This window comes from Xiphophorus maculatus, chromosome 13 (genome assembly GCF_002775205.1).
Source record: "Xiphophorus maculatus strain JP 163 A chromosome 13, X_maculatus-5.0-male, whole genome shotgun sequence".
NCBI classification, from domain to species: Eukaryota; Metazoa; Chordata; class Actinopteri; order Cyprinodontiformes; family Poeciliidae; genus Xiphophorus; species Xiphophorus maculatus.
This window is the reverse complement of record NC_036455.1, coordinates 24,054,585-24,071,340: the sequence shown is the minus strand read 5'-3', so window position 1 is coordinate 24,071,340 and position 16,756 is coordinate 24,054,585. Positions and strand designations below refer to the sequence as shown.

Here is a 16,756-nt window from a genome sequence, read left to right as displayed (position 1 = left end):
TCTCAGAAGTAGATACTTAACCACTTTCATGAAGAGCACTAGAATCAAGGAATTTGAAACCATGTGGCTCAAAATGCTTCAAGCTCTCCAGTCTTATCTAAGCGGAGCTCCTTCTAGTCTGCAACAGAGTCTCTGTTTTGTTCTTTTCCAGCTTCAGACTTTCCTTGCACCCCTTGAACTTAATTTATACACATTTTTTTCTAGCCTTCTGTCTCTTTCTGCTGCAAACACTTGCACCCCACAATTAACGTCGATGCTTCCGTGCAATGAGGGAGGAAAGACCTGGCTCTCTCATTACCCATGCCAACGGTTTCTTTTTTTTTTTTTTTTTTTTTTACAAAGCAGTGCGCTTTGATTTCCATCCGCCATAATTGTCACCAGATGCAGTTTGAATATCTCGTCTCTTTACAGTGGCGTCCTTGGACGGCGGCCAGAGGGGGAGTGAATGTATCGCTAGTCAGAGACTAATCTCATTAAAGAGAGAGCTTTATGTTGCCTTGTATGTCTTTGTACATCGACTCCCCCAACATGAACAAAGACACGCGACTGCTGTAGTCTCACTCTAGTGGGGGTCCCGCTGTCCCTGCTTGTTTAGACTGCAGAGGAGAAGGAAAGGGAGAAGGAGGAGTGAGGAGGTGAAATGTCTCCCAAGTGCTTTTCTGTAGGGATGACTTAAGGGATCAGAAAAAGCACAGAAATTGCAAACAAATGTAGAGTGAAGAGTGTTAACAGAGGAGCGCACATTGCTTTGATTACTCGCTAAAACTCGGTGGATTGGATGAGCTGTTATCTGTCGCTAAATAAAGTGTGATCGTTCAACTTATTAATACCGTTATCTCATTTGATTGGTCTCTTTTTTTGCTACTCTTCTTATCTCCTTGCCATAGTTAAAACTTGGATGGCTTGTACGCTCCTTCGAGAACAAACATCCCATTTTTTTTGTGTCCTTCAATGTGAGATTTCAAAAATGTCAAGAATTCAGTTTCAAATTCTTCTCGTCTTTGTTTTGTGCAGTGACAAATGGCAGTAGCCACTCCCCAACGGCCCTCAACGGCGCGCCATCTCCTCCGAATGGCTACAGCAACGGCCCCAGCTCATCCTCCTCATCTTCGCTGGCCAACCAGCAGCTGCCACCGGCTTGCGGTGCCCGGCAGCTCAGCAAGCTCAAGCGATTCCTCACAACTCTGCAACAGTTTGGCAACGACATCTCACCCGAAATCGGCGAGCGAGTCCGCACACTAGTGCTGGGACTAGTGGTAAGTGTGTACAAGAATGGTGAAAGGGTTAAATGACTCCCAGAATAAGTTTATTTTTAGAAGATACTCAGCAAGAATAACATGTTTAGTATTTCCCACTGAACAAAAAAGTGATTAAGAGAGCGCCTGTCGTTCATTAGTCACTTGTCATTCACAGTAAGCTGTTCTTTAATTGCGTTTGTAAAGCAAGATTTTAAATACGCTAGGAATGTGTAAATGCCTTCTGTCTTAAGTGCTTTAGCTGACAACTTTTGTAAATTAGTTTTACATAAACAATGATGTAAATCAGTGTGCAGCTTGGTTCAGATCTCACCAAACAGCGTGTTATTACTGTTTCTTTTAAACATTGATATTTTAACTTTAATGAATACTGAAACTAGCACTATCATTTTACTATTTTATTCACGTTTTGCTGGTATTTTTGTCTATGTTTTTTACCATATTTGGAGTTTTCTAATTCTCTTTAACATCTCTAATCACTGAGTTGTGCCATATATTACTTTGCCCTGAAAATCTATTATAACATGAGTTTTTTGCATAACCTTGCTTTCAGGTTGGTCTGATCTGTTACCTGTCTGGTTTTCCTAACTTCATTCAGTTCAGCTGGAAAAATTTAATTCTAGACTTTTTATTAAATGATTGAACTTATATAAATTACGAGTTGTGTGCGTTTCACACAGTCACATTATGGAATATGGTTTCATTTTAAATCCCCTTCTAAACTAAAGCCATATAACTCAAAGAGTTTTATGAAAGGCTTGGTACAAATGAATAAATTAAAACACTATTTCAACCTTATATCCGATGCAGCACGAATGAAGCCTGCAAGCGTAAAAACACATTCAACCAACTGAGATTAGATAAAACAGATGTGTTCTCTAGCTTAGCCGACATGGATATATCAAGGCTGCGATCAGAGAAAATTTGAGCTTAATGAGCAGGGGAATACCGAAATAGTGATTGAATGTTGTGCTGAAAAGAGGAGGAGGCAGAAGAGATGAAGAGGAGAGAGGGGGAGATATTTTCTTAATTAACCACACAGAGTATAACCTGCTTTTGGCTTTTTCTATGTTTATTTTTCTCATCGCCTGCGTACGCACATGCCTCTCCTGTGTCCTTTTGGCTCGCACACCTCCCCACCACATATCTCTCTGTTCTCCCTCTGTTTCATCTCTGCTATCAGCATCTCTGTGTCCCTCCTCCTGCCTTATTGAAAAGAGTGACACTGTTAATTAGTCGGTTGCGTGCAGGGGAGAGGGAGAGACGGAGGCTCAGGAGGTTTCACTGGTTGTCAAGAACAGCCCCGACGCAATCTGGGCGAACAGATGTAAGACTGAATGCAACAAAACTCAGGTCTGGGAAATAATTCAGAGTGCGAGGAGGAAAAATAATATCGTCTGCTTTTTCTTTTTTTTGTCACAGTGCCTGACTCGCTTGATTCTCTTTTTTTTCTCTCTCTGTCTCCCTTGTTTGACTGTTATTTTGCAAGTGTGCATGTTAAGCTCCTTTGTCTACTTGGTGCTAAAACTGAAAGCCGTATTATTAATCATTAAAATGGAAACAAAAGAAGATACAATCCAGATTTTACATCAACGTTTGTGTTTGCTATTAAGCAGAAAGATCTTAAAGTACAAACACGGATATAAAGAGATCGTTTTTGACTGCTGGGGGAAAAAAATAGCAAGAATAGGAAATTAGAAGTAAAAGGATCTCAGTTCCACTTGTTTTATCAGACATGGTAACAACTCTGAAGTCAGGCTCAAGTAGGTCTTGCAGAAAAAATTATGTTAAAAAAATAAAACGGCGGCAAAAAATACAGATTATTTTTTCAAAAGCAGAGATGCTAGCAAAAAAAGTTATGGCTTTCTTGAAAATCTCTAGAAGTGGCTAAAAGATTTTAGAACCTATTAGACATTTTGCAGTACGACATTCTAATCCTCGGTTGGCAAAAGAGCCTGTCTAGTGAAACCATACATGTGCAGAGCATGAAAATCTCCAGAGTGCCACATTTTGAAGCTATTTTTGAGAGAAAATAAAAGAAGAAATTACAAGAATATAAAAATGTGAAACTTTATTTTAATTCCCCACCTCTTGGATGGATGGATGGACGGACAGACAAGCTCCTTAAAATTTTGAATGGACATTAACCTGGAAAGATGGTAATTTTGAATGAAATGAAAGGCTTGGTGTATTTGAACACATATGGAGGTACTCTGGAGAATCTGCTCACATCTGATTATGACTGCAGCTTTTGTTGGCATGTTTATGCTGATAATGTGTTGTGATGGACCTGATGTCAAGGGAAATGTTCTGTAAGGGAAAAATGAAAACGTCCAAATGCCCAAAAACTTTTCTTTCTTTTTTTTCTTTTTTCTTTGCGCCAATGAATGCACACCAGGGTTTATTCAGTTTCTGGACTGTTGTGTTTTGCACTTGCTTATTTTCAGGATTCAGTTTATTTTCTTGTCAACTTTATGGATGATAGCAGGTAGCCTAAGGATCCAGCAAGGGTATTCTGAAATGGCCTTAAAATAGCTAGTTCTTTAAGGTGAAAGGTCAAATCTGAGGTGTTTGTGTGCACTATAACCAGGGTAATAAAAGTGATGTATGTTCTGCCAGTCTTGGCAAGATCTGGAGGTCTGTCAAAAACTAAAACAGCAACGCTCTTATGACAAACTCCCCAAAATTCTTGGCTATGATGATTTATTTTGAATATTTTTCATTTAAGTCTGTTCAGCCCTCTTATTGGTAAAGTAGGTCCACTGATGTCATCCAGATATGGGGGTTGCTTAATATTTTAGGCTTGTAGTAAAATTAAAATACCCTAGAAAAACATTTTCACCTGACTGTGCAGAAAAGTACAATGTGCAGCAAATTAAATTGTATAATTTCGAGTGCAGAGATGATATGAACAGTCTTAGACCTCGAAGAAAGATATAGACAACCCGTTATTAAAATGTATATGCAATTCGTAACATTTTAATGCCTATGACTACAAACATTTTGAGATTTCTGCGTGTGTCTTTGTTTTGTGAGGCTCTTTTCACTGTGGTCTGCCACATATGCTTCCTATTACAAAAGCCAAAACATTCACTCCAGACCAGGATACAGCTTAGCTTCCAATAAGTAATATTATCACTTAATGCCTTCCACATGGAGTCATGTTTTCCTTCTCCTTCTCTCTTCTTCTCCCACAGAATTCCACACTAACCATCGAGGAATTCCACTCCAAGCTCCAAGAAGCCACCAACTTCCCCCTACGACCTTTTGTCGTACCCTTTCTGAAGGTAGATATTCAAATATACAATGACTACAAAGCGGTTTCTTGCCTGTACGTCTCTCAAACCAGAATCTGGAAAGCATTTAGGCATTCGAGATCCAGATGTGCCCACTTAAGTTCAAGATATTCATTCCCATTTTCAGCATTAGTCTTTATTTTTCAGCAGATTTATTCCTCTGTTTTTTTCCCCTTCCTGTTTAACACAAAGTTTAACGCTCTTTCTTTCTCACTGTATTTTTCCTCCAGTATAAAAGATTATTTTCTAAAAACTAACAAACATGTTTGAATTGAATTCTGCCTTCATGTGGGAGAAAAGCAGATAGATATTTAGTGAATCTATTTTTTTTTTTTCACCAGGTAGATTCTCGGCAGGTTTTGTCTCAGTTTCATTCATTCATACTTTCATTCTTTTAAAAGATTCTAGGTTGCTAATATTGCACCTGCAGTTGGTCACTCACTGTGTGCCTTTAGTTAGTATAAATCCATGGAGTCGTAGCCTGAAGCTAAAGCTGCTAGTCCAAGAGCATAGCAGACTTCCACCATCAAGATAATGTAGTTGTTTTGAAATGGAACTAATTAATCTGGATTTATCTTAAATAAACCAAATATTAATGTGATCAGCTGCAGGTAATGTTAACTATTAAATGCTCATAACCTTTTAAAAGAGCCTCAATTCAAAAATCCCCAACTATTGCTTTGAGCATGCAGCTTGCCTCCCATCTCTGTCCCAGCTTACCACATAAGAATTAAGAGTGATGGCGATTCTTGGGTTTGTATCTACGAGCGAAGCTGTGGTCGTTTGTGTGCATTTAGTGTTACATAGCTGCATATGCTGGTCTGCAGCTTGCAGGGCTGGTGGGAAGGCCTGTGGCGGTGGCAGAGTTACGATTTGTTGTGAGAGTCAAACATGACGAATGGGTCGAGAGTTTGTACTGCGGGATCCACTGTGCAGTCACAGTCCAGCTCATGTTCAGGGATGTGTGTGGAGATGAGATCAATATCGGTTTGTAACTGAAAGATGGAGAACACAGACAGGCGGAACATTTAATATAAAGCTGGCTTGTTTCAGTCACACGCTTTTGCTCTTTGTTTACGCGGCCTGTGAACGCCTTTAACCCAATATTCTGCTATATTTGTCATTTTTCCCTATTTATCTTATCTGTTCACCTGCAATTATTTTCGACCTTACGCTGCTGTTCTCTCTCCATCAATTCGTCCATCCGCCCAATTCCCTTTTCCTCTCCTTGCCAGATGGTGAGTGCATCGCTGGGATGGCTGTGGAATCAAAGATGCAACTTTCTTCTTTTTTTCCCCTGCATTTCTCCTTCCCTCCCTCTATTTTGCTGTCTCTCTCCCCAGCACCTAATTTTAGTGTCTTCCCACAGTGGGGTCTTTAATGCTAGGTACCATATGGTACCTTGCATGTGTAGGCGAGGGGGACATTTAAAGGTGCAAAAATGTGCGTCAGGGCGTGTGGTTTTTCGTTAAACTAATTCCATACACAAAGTTCAACCCGCCATCTCAAACCCACTCAGCTCCTTGTCCCCTTTTTCTTAATGCTAAAACCACAAATTGGTTTGGAGGCCTTACTGGAAGGAGACTGTCATAAACCACACAATGCCTGTGACGTGACGTGCTTGTTGGGTGTCCGCCACAGATTTGCCACAGCGTTTCTCTGTTTTCGCCAGCTTACGTTGTGCCGTTGAAGTCAAACCGTTCAGCCTTCTTTCAGTGCGATGCAACAAATCTGCTAGTGAGAACAAGCCGCAAGAGGAAATAATTAAAATGGGATAACAGAGGCACGCTTAGGCTACATTGTCTACAATGGTGTTCAATGTAGATATTAATGGGTTTTTTTAATTATTATTATTGATATTTTATGTGATAGACCGACATATTGTAGAACTGAAAAATTAGTGGCAGGACAGAAAAGCATGTCAGTTTATTGAAGAACGTATTAAAGGCTGCAGACTTGAATTTATGTGTTGAAATGGGTCTAGATCTAAATTTATTTAAACATTTTGATAATTGAAAACTGATCTTGACAGACTCCCTCAATCCAGTGTGACAGAGTTTAACTCTTTTGCAAAGAAGAATAGGCAAAACTGACAGTCTTTGGATGTTCAACGCTACAGGAAACTAAAGGACTTGCAGCTGTCTTTACAGTGAGATGGTGCCACAAAGCAATGGCAAACGAGGACTGAATAGACAATACTTTGTAAAAAAACAAAACAAAAAAAAAAACATAAATTTGTCTTTCGAAGTAAACGGAAAACTAAATTAAGTGTACTTTTTCAGATTTCTTTGGCCAATATCTTCATTGTTATTTCACAAAAGAAAAAGGTAATAATGTGAATCATACTTTAAGCTTAGGTTATCGAATGCTTATTGATGGTTTATTTTATTGCGTGTAGGCGTGTGTGTGTGTGCGTGTGTGTGTGTGTGTGTGTGTATGTAACTGTCTGGCAGCTTTACAGAAGCAAACAGCGCACATGAAAAATGATGCAGCCTCTTTAGTGCTCTGCATTTCTTGACTCAATCTCCTTGTTAATGCCTCCCACTTCTCACAGGCAATTAGGATGACCTCCAATTAATAAAAGATTGGTTCATCAGGGTCAAAGCTATTTATTTTAGCCTCTTTTTTATTCTAGAATAATTATGACCATAAACTGTTACTGGATCATTAGCTCTGGAAGGTAAAGCAAAGTTCAGCTCCTGGCATTTATTTTACTGTACGAAGGTGATCTTCATAGATTTAAACATTAATGCTATAAAAAAAATAAATAAATAAATTAGGGCTGGGTCATGCAAAGATTAGAATAACAGGAGATTAAATAGATGGAAAAGTCGGAGTGGATCAGGGGAATAAACATTAAAGCAGTAAAGCTAAACAAGGAGAAGATTATAAAACCCCAAAAAGTCTTAAGACTTTGAAAGATTTTCTTTTTCTGAGGACAAAACAAAGATTAACCCACCTAAAGCGTGATGTATCCCAGCTAAAATAGCGCCCGTTCTTGTTCTGAGCCTTCCTGACGCAACGCTTTCATCTTCTTGCCTTGAAACACATGCCATCAGATGTCTTTGAAGTGGATGCTCACTACCTGTATGTCCCTGTAACTTCACAAGAAAGCAGACTCCCTCTGTTACAGTCAAAGACAGATTGAAAAGAAGGTGCTGTTCGTACAAAAAAAATAAAAAATGAATGCGTCACAGAGAAACCTTATTGGTGTTAATGTGCTCCGGGTCACTTAGAGCAGTTATGGTTCAGTAGTAATGCAAAGGTGAGTTTAATCATCAGTGCTTTGAGTCAAAAAATGAGAAACGTTATTTTGCATCTGATCTGGATTGAGTTTTCTGATCTTTCAGATGGAGACGTGGACAATTTCTGAGCTTTTCTGAACAACTCTCTGCTTTCCGTTTAACACTTACATTAGATCAGGCCCGGCGGCATTGGGGGGCATTGGGGGGCATTGCCCGCCCCCCTGGACTGGAAGCTGTTTGTTTTTACCTCAAAGTGACCAACTCTCTGTTGTTCCTGTATTGATTTGATACAATTGGGGCTTCCTCTCTTCCCATATCTGTGCCCTCTGTAACTTTTTTTCAGCAGTTAAAACTGTTTAATACGTCGTTAACACATCGTAACCTGCTTTTCCGAGCCGCCTTTAAACGCAACAGGAGCGCTAAGACACTATTGCTGGGTTTACACCTGTGCGGTAGCGACGGAGACCCGCTGCTGCTGTGCAGAGCTACTCAGGTGTGTGTTAGAATCATGGCAGCAAACCAGCAAAACGCAAAGAACATGGCACAGTTTTTCCCTCAAACTAACTGACTGAGTTGAGTAAAGCTGTTGAATGCAGGTAATGTTAGCTAAAGGATGACTAGCTAATACCAGTACAGCACCTTAAGCTTGTTAACAAGTAGTCTTTGGGCTACTGGTGTTGTCTATGTTCAAAAGTGGGTAGTACGTGTTACTACCCAACAAGGGTAGGATAAAAAAGGAAAACTAAATTAAGTGCACTTTTTTCAGATTTCTTTTGCCAATATCTTCATTGTTATTTTACAATAACAATGTAAAATAACTTTAACAATAACAATTGTTACATTTGTTATTGTAACAATTGTACAATAATAAAACTACTTATAAGTAGTTTTACTACTTGTAAGAGTAGTGTACCACTGTACCTATTTCTTTTACTTGAGTAATATTATTATTGCTATGTATTCATTTTGCCCCCCAAAATAAGCCAGTGCCCCCCCTGTTAAACTCGCCTGGAGCCTGGGCTGCAAAACATAATTTTATTATTTATCCTACTAAAATAAAACATTAGAAATGTAACATCATTTAAATAAAATGTGTTTGGACGCTTCAAAAATACATGACATGACATACCACTTCTGGAGACTTCCCAACTTGGAATGACAAGAGTGACTAAAATTTGTCTTTTTGACATATACTGAGTGAGACAAAAAATACACTATTGAAGACATTTGAATAATGCCTTTCAAGATAAAAATCCCTAATTGCTTCCCAGGAAAACAGAATCAAAAATAAAACAGAATCAAGACATCAAAATAACTTGTAAAAACATTAAAATACAATCATATGAAATCAAATCAGCCACAATGCTACATAATAAAATGTTTATTTGGAGCTTGTCTTTTTTTGTTTCTACCGTCATAAAACAGAAAAAAAAACATATTGGTACCAACCGTTCTCACTAGCAGAGTAATAAAAGTTCTTAATTGCAGCTGAAGGTGAACTCATAAAAGAAAATTAGTGAATAATCTTAAAAGTTCATTTTGCTTTTGGTTTAATATAAGACATAGAGCTACATTCGCCACCACTTTATTATTAAACAGGAGCTATCTTCCAATTAACAAACACTGTCACATAATGTGACATGTGGTTTTAAAAACTATTAAAATATGTGACTCATGTCTTTTAACAGCTTTTTGAAAACCACATGTGCACCCCCTGTTTGCCATGATGTTACAAACAGAGATCTAACTCCCAGTTGACAGCGTCAAAAGTGTTATATAAAAGCAATCATAAAAATATATATATATATGTTTAAAAAGTAGTTTGATCTCTGTTCCTCCACAGAAATGCTGAAAACAATTTAAATTACTTCAAGGTGAATGCCTGCTGTGAAAAGCAAAACTGCTTCTTAACTTCTGTTTTAACCCTTTCAGCACACAACTGGCTACCAGCAGCTAGAGACAGTTAGGTGGAAAATCCCAAAAAATGTTTCCTGCCTTGAGGTTTTTTTTGTTTGTTTGTTTTTGATGTAATTTGATTATATTTCTTTTCTCCAGGCCAACCTGCCGTTGCTTCAGAGGGAGCTTCTACACTGTGCCAGGCTCGCCAAGCAGAACCCAGCTCAGTATCTGGCTCAGCACGAGCAGCTACTCCTAGATACCAGCACCACATCCCCTGTGGACTCCTCCGAGCTCCTGCTTGACGTCAACGAGAACGGCAAGAGAAGGACGCCAGACAGGTGGGCATATAAAAAAAAACAACAAAAAAAAAAGATTAGAACATCACTCTGGCTCTTGTAGTTTTTTCTGAACAACCGAATTTGTGAGAAGATGAGTTAAATGATTTCCGCATTAAGTGATCGGTCCAGCTCCTCTTTCAAATCCGCCACTACCTTCTCTTCCTCTCTCTGTTAGTTGAGCTCATGTATAAATCCCTTTGAGCTTTCTGCGTCCCATTGAGCTGTTGCATTACTCCCCAAACACGGGCTGAGCCAACAGGAGGCAATAGTGTGATGTGTAAATGTATGTATGGGAAGGGCTTGTAAATGCACCACTGCGTTTTTTGATGTGCTCTGTTGGAGGTCTTGGCTCCTCGCTGCTGCCCTTAATAGGTGGGAACTGTAGAGAGGAGGTCGATAACATACACCTGGCTCTACCAAGACATCCACTTGTACAAGATAGAAAAAAAAATGTGGTGGAATACTTCAAATAATATGTTTTGATACCTTGTTAGTCACTTTTTTCAAGGAAATAAAGAGGACAAAAAGATACGAGGTTCATGAGGCAAGACAAATTTGAACAACATTTTTGGGAAATTATTTTGTTTTTGGAAATGAATGTTTTATAAATCACAATTTGACTGCCGATATCATAAATTGAGGACAATCCAGTAAAATGTTGGCTTGTTCATTTATTTCCATCATTATGCTAAGGTGGTTCTAATTTCTAAAGGTCAAACTGTGTCTGGGAAAATTTCTACAGAGTATAGCCTTACCCAGGTTAGGTTTGAACTAGAGATAATCAAATTTAGTTCAGATTAATTAACCTCTAAAATAATCCTTACGCATAGGAAGCTATACTTAATGGCACAGTATTCTGACAATGCTTAAAAATCCTGTAAAATTGTCTATCATGCCAGAATCAAATTAATGGCTTGTTGTCAGGGCTCTGCAGAAAAAAAAACATGCTTGATTCAGATGTTATAAAACTGGGATGCATGCAAAAGTTGCACGGTAGCGCCTCTTGAGGACCGGAGCTAGACATCCCTGCTAGTCATGCTAACTGCAACTTAGCATGCAAATTAGCATTAGGAGGCAGAGTTCTAAGTCTGCCTCAGAAGATAGATTTACTTTAATTTAGAGATTTTGCGGATTCTAATATTGCAACATCTAATTATTTCTATGCATGCATGTTTGTAAAAATGGACTCTGTGTGTGTTTCTCTTTTAGAATCAATTCAATCCACCTATTGCAGCCAGACTGGATCATCTAATCCGTGTAGTAGACTTTAAAAGTGGCTCAGTGTTGCTTGCACCTCTTCAAACTGAAAACTAGAGAAGAACTGGACGAATTAAGGCAGAGAGTCGTTTTAGGCTTGAAGAGTTGTTTATGAAGTTTGTGTGTAGGTAGCAAAGGGGAAAAGTATTAAAATCTACATACAAGTTCTCACATTTATCATTATTAAGCATTTTTTTTAAGTTTCTGAATGTACGTTTCAATGGAATTGTGTTTTGTTGTGCATTTTTGTCTGAGCTGCAAATACAATGTAAGCATTGTACTTTAAAATGAAGTCCCAGAGGCTGAAAAAAAAATGGAGACAGGCTAGGTGAAAGGGAAATGTGCATATTATATCTGCTGAGGGGCAAAACTGCTGAATGTGTTATTAAACATTCTCACCTCCCCATCCAACTCCACCCCGGCCTCCTTCAACACCAGGATAGTCTGTTTTTGTTTAGTTTTTTTCAGTAATACCTGCTTATTTGCAAGGCCGTCTGGTACCCAGGGGAAAGGGGTTAGGAGAAAAGGTGCGTTCATAAATGCGAGAGGTGAAAATATGAGAGGAGTGAAAAAGTATGGCAGCATCTGTATTTAGAGAGAAAAAAAGCAGTATCTACGTGTGAAGGCGTGTGTGTGTGAGGGTATATCCAGTGTGAAAGTGTGAGTACAGACTTGTGTGAGAGCCTGGGGAGATGGGCTGATAACACATACAGATGAGGCTCCAGCACCATTATGGCTGGCTAAGCACCTCGAGTTTCTGCTTAGCTCCACTGCCTTCCCAGACCTCTTCCCAGAATATTGGAATTTCAGTGGAAATCCTTAATTTCGAACAATTCTCTGCTCTGTCAATGCATGCTGATTAGAACCATCATATTGTCATTGTTGGGCAAAAATCTGATATCTGCAGTTTTTTATTTTTGTGCGTTTTCTTTTGTGAAAATCAGCTCTATTGGTTACGCATCACATTTATTTGAGTTTCATGGATGAATATCTGTTGAAAAGTATAAAACCAGCATGCGACTTTGACTGAACCGTATGAATTTACTTTAAGATGTCAGAAGTTAGATTTTTTTTTTCCTGAAAAGTTGCAATTTTGGGCAAGATTTTTTCCCAGCAGCTACGACATGTGGATATCAGGAATATCATTAAAATATATTTTAAAAAATACACACAACAAAACCATTATCACTCTAAAAAGGCTATTGTAAATTAGCATTTTATACCAGTAGTGCAGATATGATGCTAAGTCCGGACTGATAAATGTCTATTGATTTCTGATCAAGTTCATGTTGTCAAGACAGACTCTGTCTTAACTTAAAATAAATTTTAAAAAATACATATTTTTAAATGCATTACAGGTAATTTATAATTTAACAATATGTTCCCGGAGTATTTTTATGTTTGGCAAGATTTGTTTGGATGGAACTTTGTATTGACTCAGGTTTTCTTTGCTTAAAATGAAAATATATTTGATCATCTGAAACACTGAGGTGCGACTAAAATGGAAGAGCAAAGGAAATAAGTGAAAAGGAAAATACTTTTTCACAGCTGAGAGTACTGATAAATGCCTTTAAAAGTCTCTCTCTTCACAAGGAAGTATATTTATTAAATCACAGCCAGAGTTGGAATTGAACTCGACATTTGACTTTACAAGAGAACTGATTTTTTGGAGACAAATCAAGGCAGCATAGCAACATTAAGATTGATTTCCCACATTAATGGAGAGCCTTTTAGAAGAAAATACCTTCTGTATCTGTGCCATGAAATTAAGTATTGCAATTGTGCAAGCTAAAAGCTATAAAATGGTTTGTAAAATGATAGAACATACTGTGGGCTGAGTGTATTTTATTCTGAACGAGGAGAGTTATATTCAGAGAAAATAGCATGCAAAACGTTGAAAGAAATATCTTCTACTTACTGTTAAATATTGTGGATGGGCGGATCAGGCTTTAAACTAGTGACAGTAAACAGTCTCTGCTTGTTGGAACGTTAATAGACACAAGTTCTGGAAGCGCACATCACACTGTTGGCACAAACAAGCGGCTGCAGATATAAAGAGGATTCCTTTTACACCAATATTCCGACCTTCACACCATGGTCGTGTAAGGTGAAGGTTTTCCCTGCCCCTCGAAGGCTTTTAATGTAATCATCATCAGAAATCTTTGGACAAACCTCACAGGAGCGGAGCATGCAGGCTGGCAAAAGAACCTCACGGAGGCTCAAAGGCTTTTTGTGCTTTTTCTGGAAGAACAAGTAAAAATCCCCCAAACGAGAACTGAGGGACTTCTAGCTGCTAGAAAAAACTTGCTACAAGCTGTGATACTTGCCAGAGGGAGTGTGGCTGTGTACTGTCCATTCAGGGAGGAAGCAGAGTGTTTTGTTATTTTTAAACTGCACAAGAAACTTTCCCAGTAAACCTCGGAAATGTATGTCGCTTTTAATTTTGTTCATCTTTTTTACGTTATTTTAAGTGACAAATTAAAGAAAAACTTACTGGTCAGTTTAACCAGATTACCAAAGAGCAAATCTGAATAATTACTGAAAACCGATGCCTATGTGTATAAATTAGATTTTTATTTTTTGTTATTGACCCTGTTAATATATATATATAACCAGTCAGGTATGTTTTTTAGCTGATTGCTGATATTGTAAAGCTCTACTGACTTCAATTTCGATGCAAGAAGTATCAACGACAAAATATAGTTTTTACTTTCTGAATGAATTGAAAGGGAAGCCATCTTAATTAAATAAGTTATATTTTGTTAATGTATTAAAATAAAACTAACTTTTTCAAGAATAGCCTGAAATTATAGAGCTACAACTGAAAATCTAAAAACATCGATGCCCCCAGATTATGGGAAACAATTGTATAAACATAAATCCAACTTCAAACCATTAGACATGGTGTCTACTGTCGTACTGTTTTTGAACACCTCAGCGTGTAGAAGCACACTACATTGAATAGCCTCATACTTTTGCTGGTAGAGTGAAATCTGTGTCCTGCATGTTTTGCTCCAGAGCACAATATTCTGTATGATCTCTCTGGCGCCCCATGAAGTGCTGCAGAAGCTGTCAAGAAACCATTCATTTAAGTCAGAACTGTGGTAGCAGGAAACGGCACTGAGTTAGACTTTCAAAGCATTCACTCACTGTAACTACACGGGAATGCTAAGCAGCCTTGTGTAGTGAACAATCATTAGTTATTTCGATGAATACCAATGACAAAATCTCACCGTGTGTGTAAGTGAGAACTGTTGTTGTTACACAGCTCTGCTGTAAAACAAGATCTCTGATTCGTCAAAACAAGCACTAATTAGCCACGCTCACATTAGTTTTAGTTAGCATTAGCCTTAACACACCTGAATCACTGTGTAGAACTTGACTGTAGGCTGCAGTCATTAGTAATTCAGTCGTTTGATTCAGCGATTCAAGTGATCGCTGAATCACTTGAACCAGGAACACATCTTCACTGGCCGCTGAGTCCTGGAATTTCCTGCTGAACTTTAAGTAGACCCTTATCTCAACTATGAAATGTCCAGAAGTCTCCCATTCTGACAAATCCAGCATGTTCAGTGACAGAATTGAACTGTTGAAGAAGAAAAGAGCATCTCCGCTGCAATTGCTTCAGCATTACTCACATCTGCTGACGTTTCCCTCTGATTAAAAGTAGCTGAATGAAAAGCCAACATGTTTCTAATAAAATAAGGTTTGCTTACACCTTTTGTGCCTCCTCTGGCTTCATTTCAGACACGTGATAGATGCAGAAAACAACTAATTTTGAGTCTGCTTCCATGAAAGAATATAGACCTGTTAATACTTACTTATTTGTTGCGCTCGCTGATTAGAAAATAGATCCCAATCAGGAATGGTCACCAGCTGATTTCTCTGCGCATTTCTAATCAGAATGCCCTTTTTTTTTTAGCTATAAACAAGAATGTGTTGGCACGCATGAGCAAACTGTGCATGAATGTGACCATAAGTGCATGTTTATTCTCTGGTGTCTATAAGATGCAAACATTGTTGCAGCAGGAAAGCAGGGGAGACGCGTGTGGGAGGAGGTGGATGGATGAGTCGAGGGAGACAGAGAGATGGACGGATGGAAGAAAAGAGCATATGGAGAGCTGTGGATGAGCATTAGGAGCCCATAAAAACAGCTCATTAAGAAGTTCAATCTGTTCATCGGAGAGAGAGATGGGAAGGAAGAGAAGCGAGACAGAGGGGGAGAGAGGAAACCAGGGGACCGTTGATAGCAGGGGAGGTTGGCAGGTTTTAACTGTGAACTGACAAAGCTGAGAACACACACAAAAACATACTGTAGGCACATATGTGCAAGCATGCACACACACACACACCTGGCCACATTAATCTTCTGAAGCAGGCGGACAAAAATCCACCTGATCCCTTTGAAACTACTTGTGTGAGTCTGCATGTGTTACTTTTTGTGAGCGAGGTTTAATTGTTTATGTATAAATTTAACTTGTTTTCAATAGAACGAAACCCCTCGACGATTCCAGGTAACGCAACCTGTCATGGCAATTACTTCATCTGGTAGGAGGTTGCGCTTTTACTGGAGCAACAGCTCTAGGGCGTGCACCAGTTGTTGCACTCCTTTATAGAATAAATTTAACAAGCAGGTGTTGTACCACATATTTTTTTTTACAAATGAGGTGTGATATTGACATCATTTGTACCTGTATCATTATCTCACCTCTCCTCATGTATTGTGACTTGTGACATCTCTTTGTTTTCTGGTACAAGAGATTGAGGACATATTTAATGTCATGTTCTCTCATCAAGTCCTATTATCATGATTTTTCAAATGCTAAAAAAAAAAATCTAATTTGTTATTCTGTGTTTCTGCTCAGAACCAAAGAGAACGGCTTCGAGCGAGACGGCTCCATCCACCCAGACGTCCACCCAAGCAAACGGCCTTGCACCATGAGCCCCGCCCAGCGTTTCAGTCCATCCAATGGACTCTCCTACCAACCCAACGGGCTGCCCCACCCAGGTCCCCTTCCTCCACAGCACTACAGGCTAGACGACATGGCCATCGCCCATCATTACCGTGACACATACAGACACCCAGCCTCCAATCACAGAGAAATCCGAGAGCGAGCCAGGCCTGTTGGTAAGGATGTCTTCTTTTGGTTTACTGATTTTTTTTTGTTTTTGTCTCCTTGTTTATACAACTTAGTATCACAGACATAACATGTTGGTACACCACAAGTGGCCACCTTTCACAACACTGCCGTCTACGACCAGATCCAGAGTATTTATAGCACATTCAGTCGAATCATGTAGAGATTCTAATTCATTATATTAACTGGTACATTCTTAAATGTAGCATGTCAGATCGTTGTTTTCCTTTCTCCAGGACAGTTGGTGTCAAAATGTGTGAATAAATAATGTCATTTATAATCTGACCAACATTGAAAACAGGTTGGTAACAAACAAGCCATCCCTTA

At 38.9% G+C, this 16,756-nt stretch overlaps 1 protein-coding gene across 2 annotated transcripts in view; it reads left to right on the top strand.

Annotated features, from left to right (window-relative positions):
* The window catches only part of runx1t1 (RUNX1 translocation partner 1), a 73,942-nt gene that overhangs the window by 42,814 nt on the left and 14,372 nt on the right, over positions 1-16,756 (top strand). For both annotated transcript variants that reach the window (XM_005797430.3, XM_023344990.1), the window contains exons 3-6: positions 1,015-1,256; positions 4,454-4,543; positions 9,853-10,034; positions 16,157-16,419. In XM_005797430.3, coding sequence (XP_005797487.1) covers positions 1,015-1,256; positions 4,454-4,543; positions 9,853-10,034; positions 16,157-16,419 — 777 coding nt within the window. The remainder of the gene's footprint in view (positions 1-1,014; positions 1,257-4,453; positions 4,544-9,852; positions 10,035-16,156; positions 16,420-16,756) is intronic.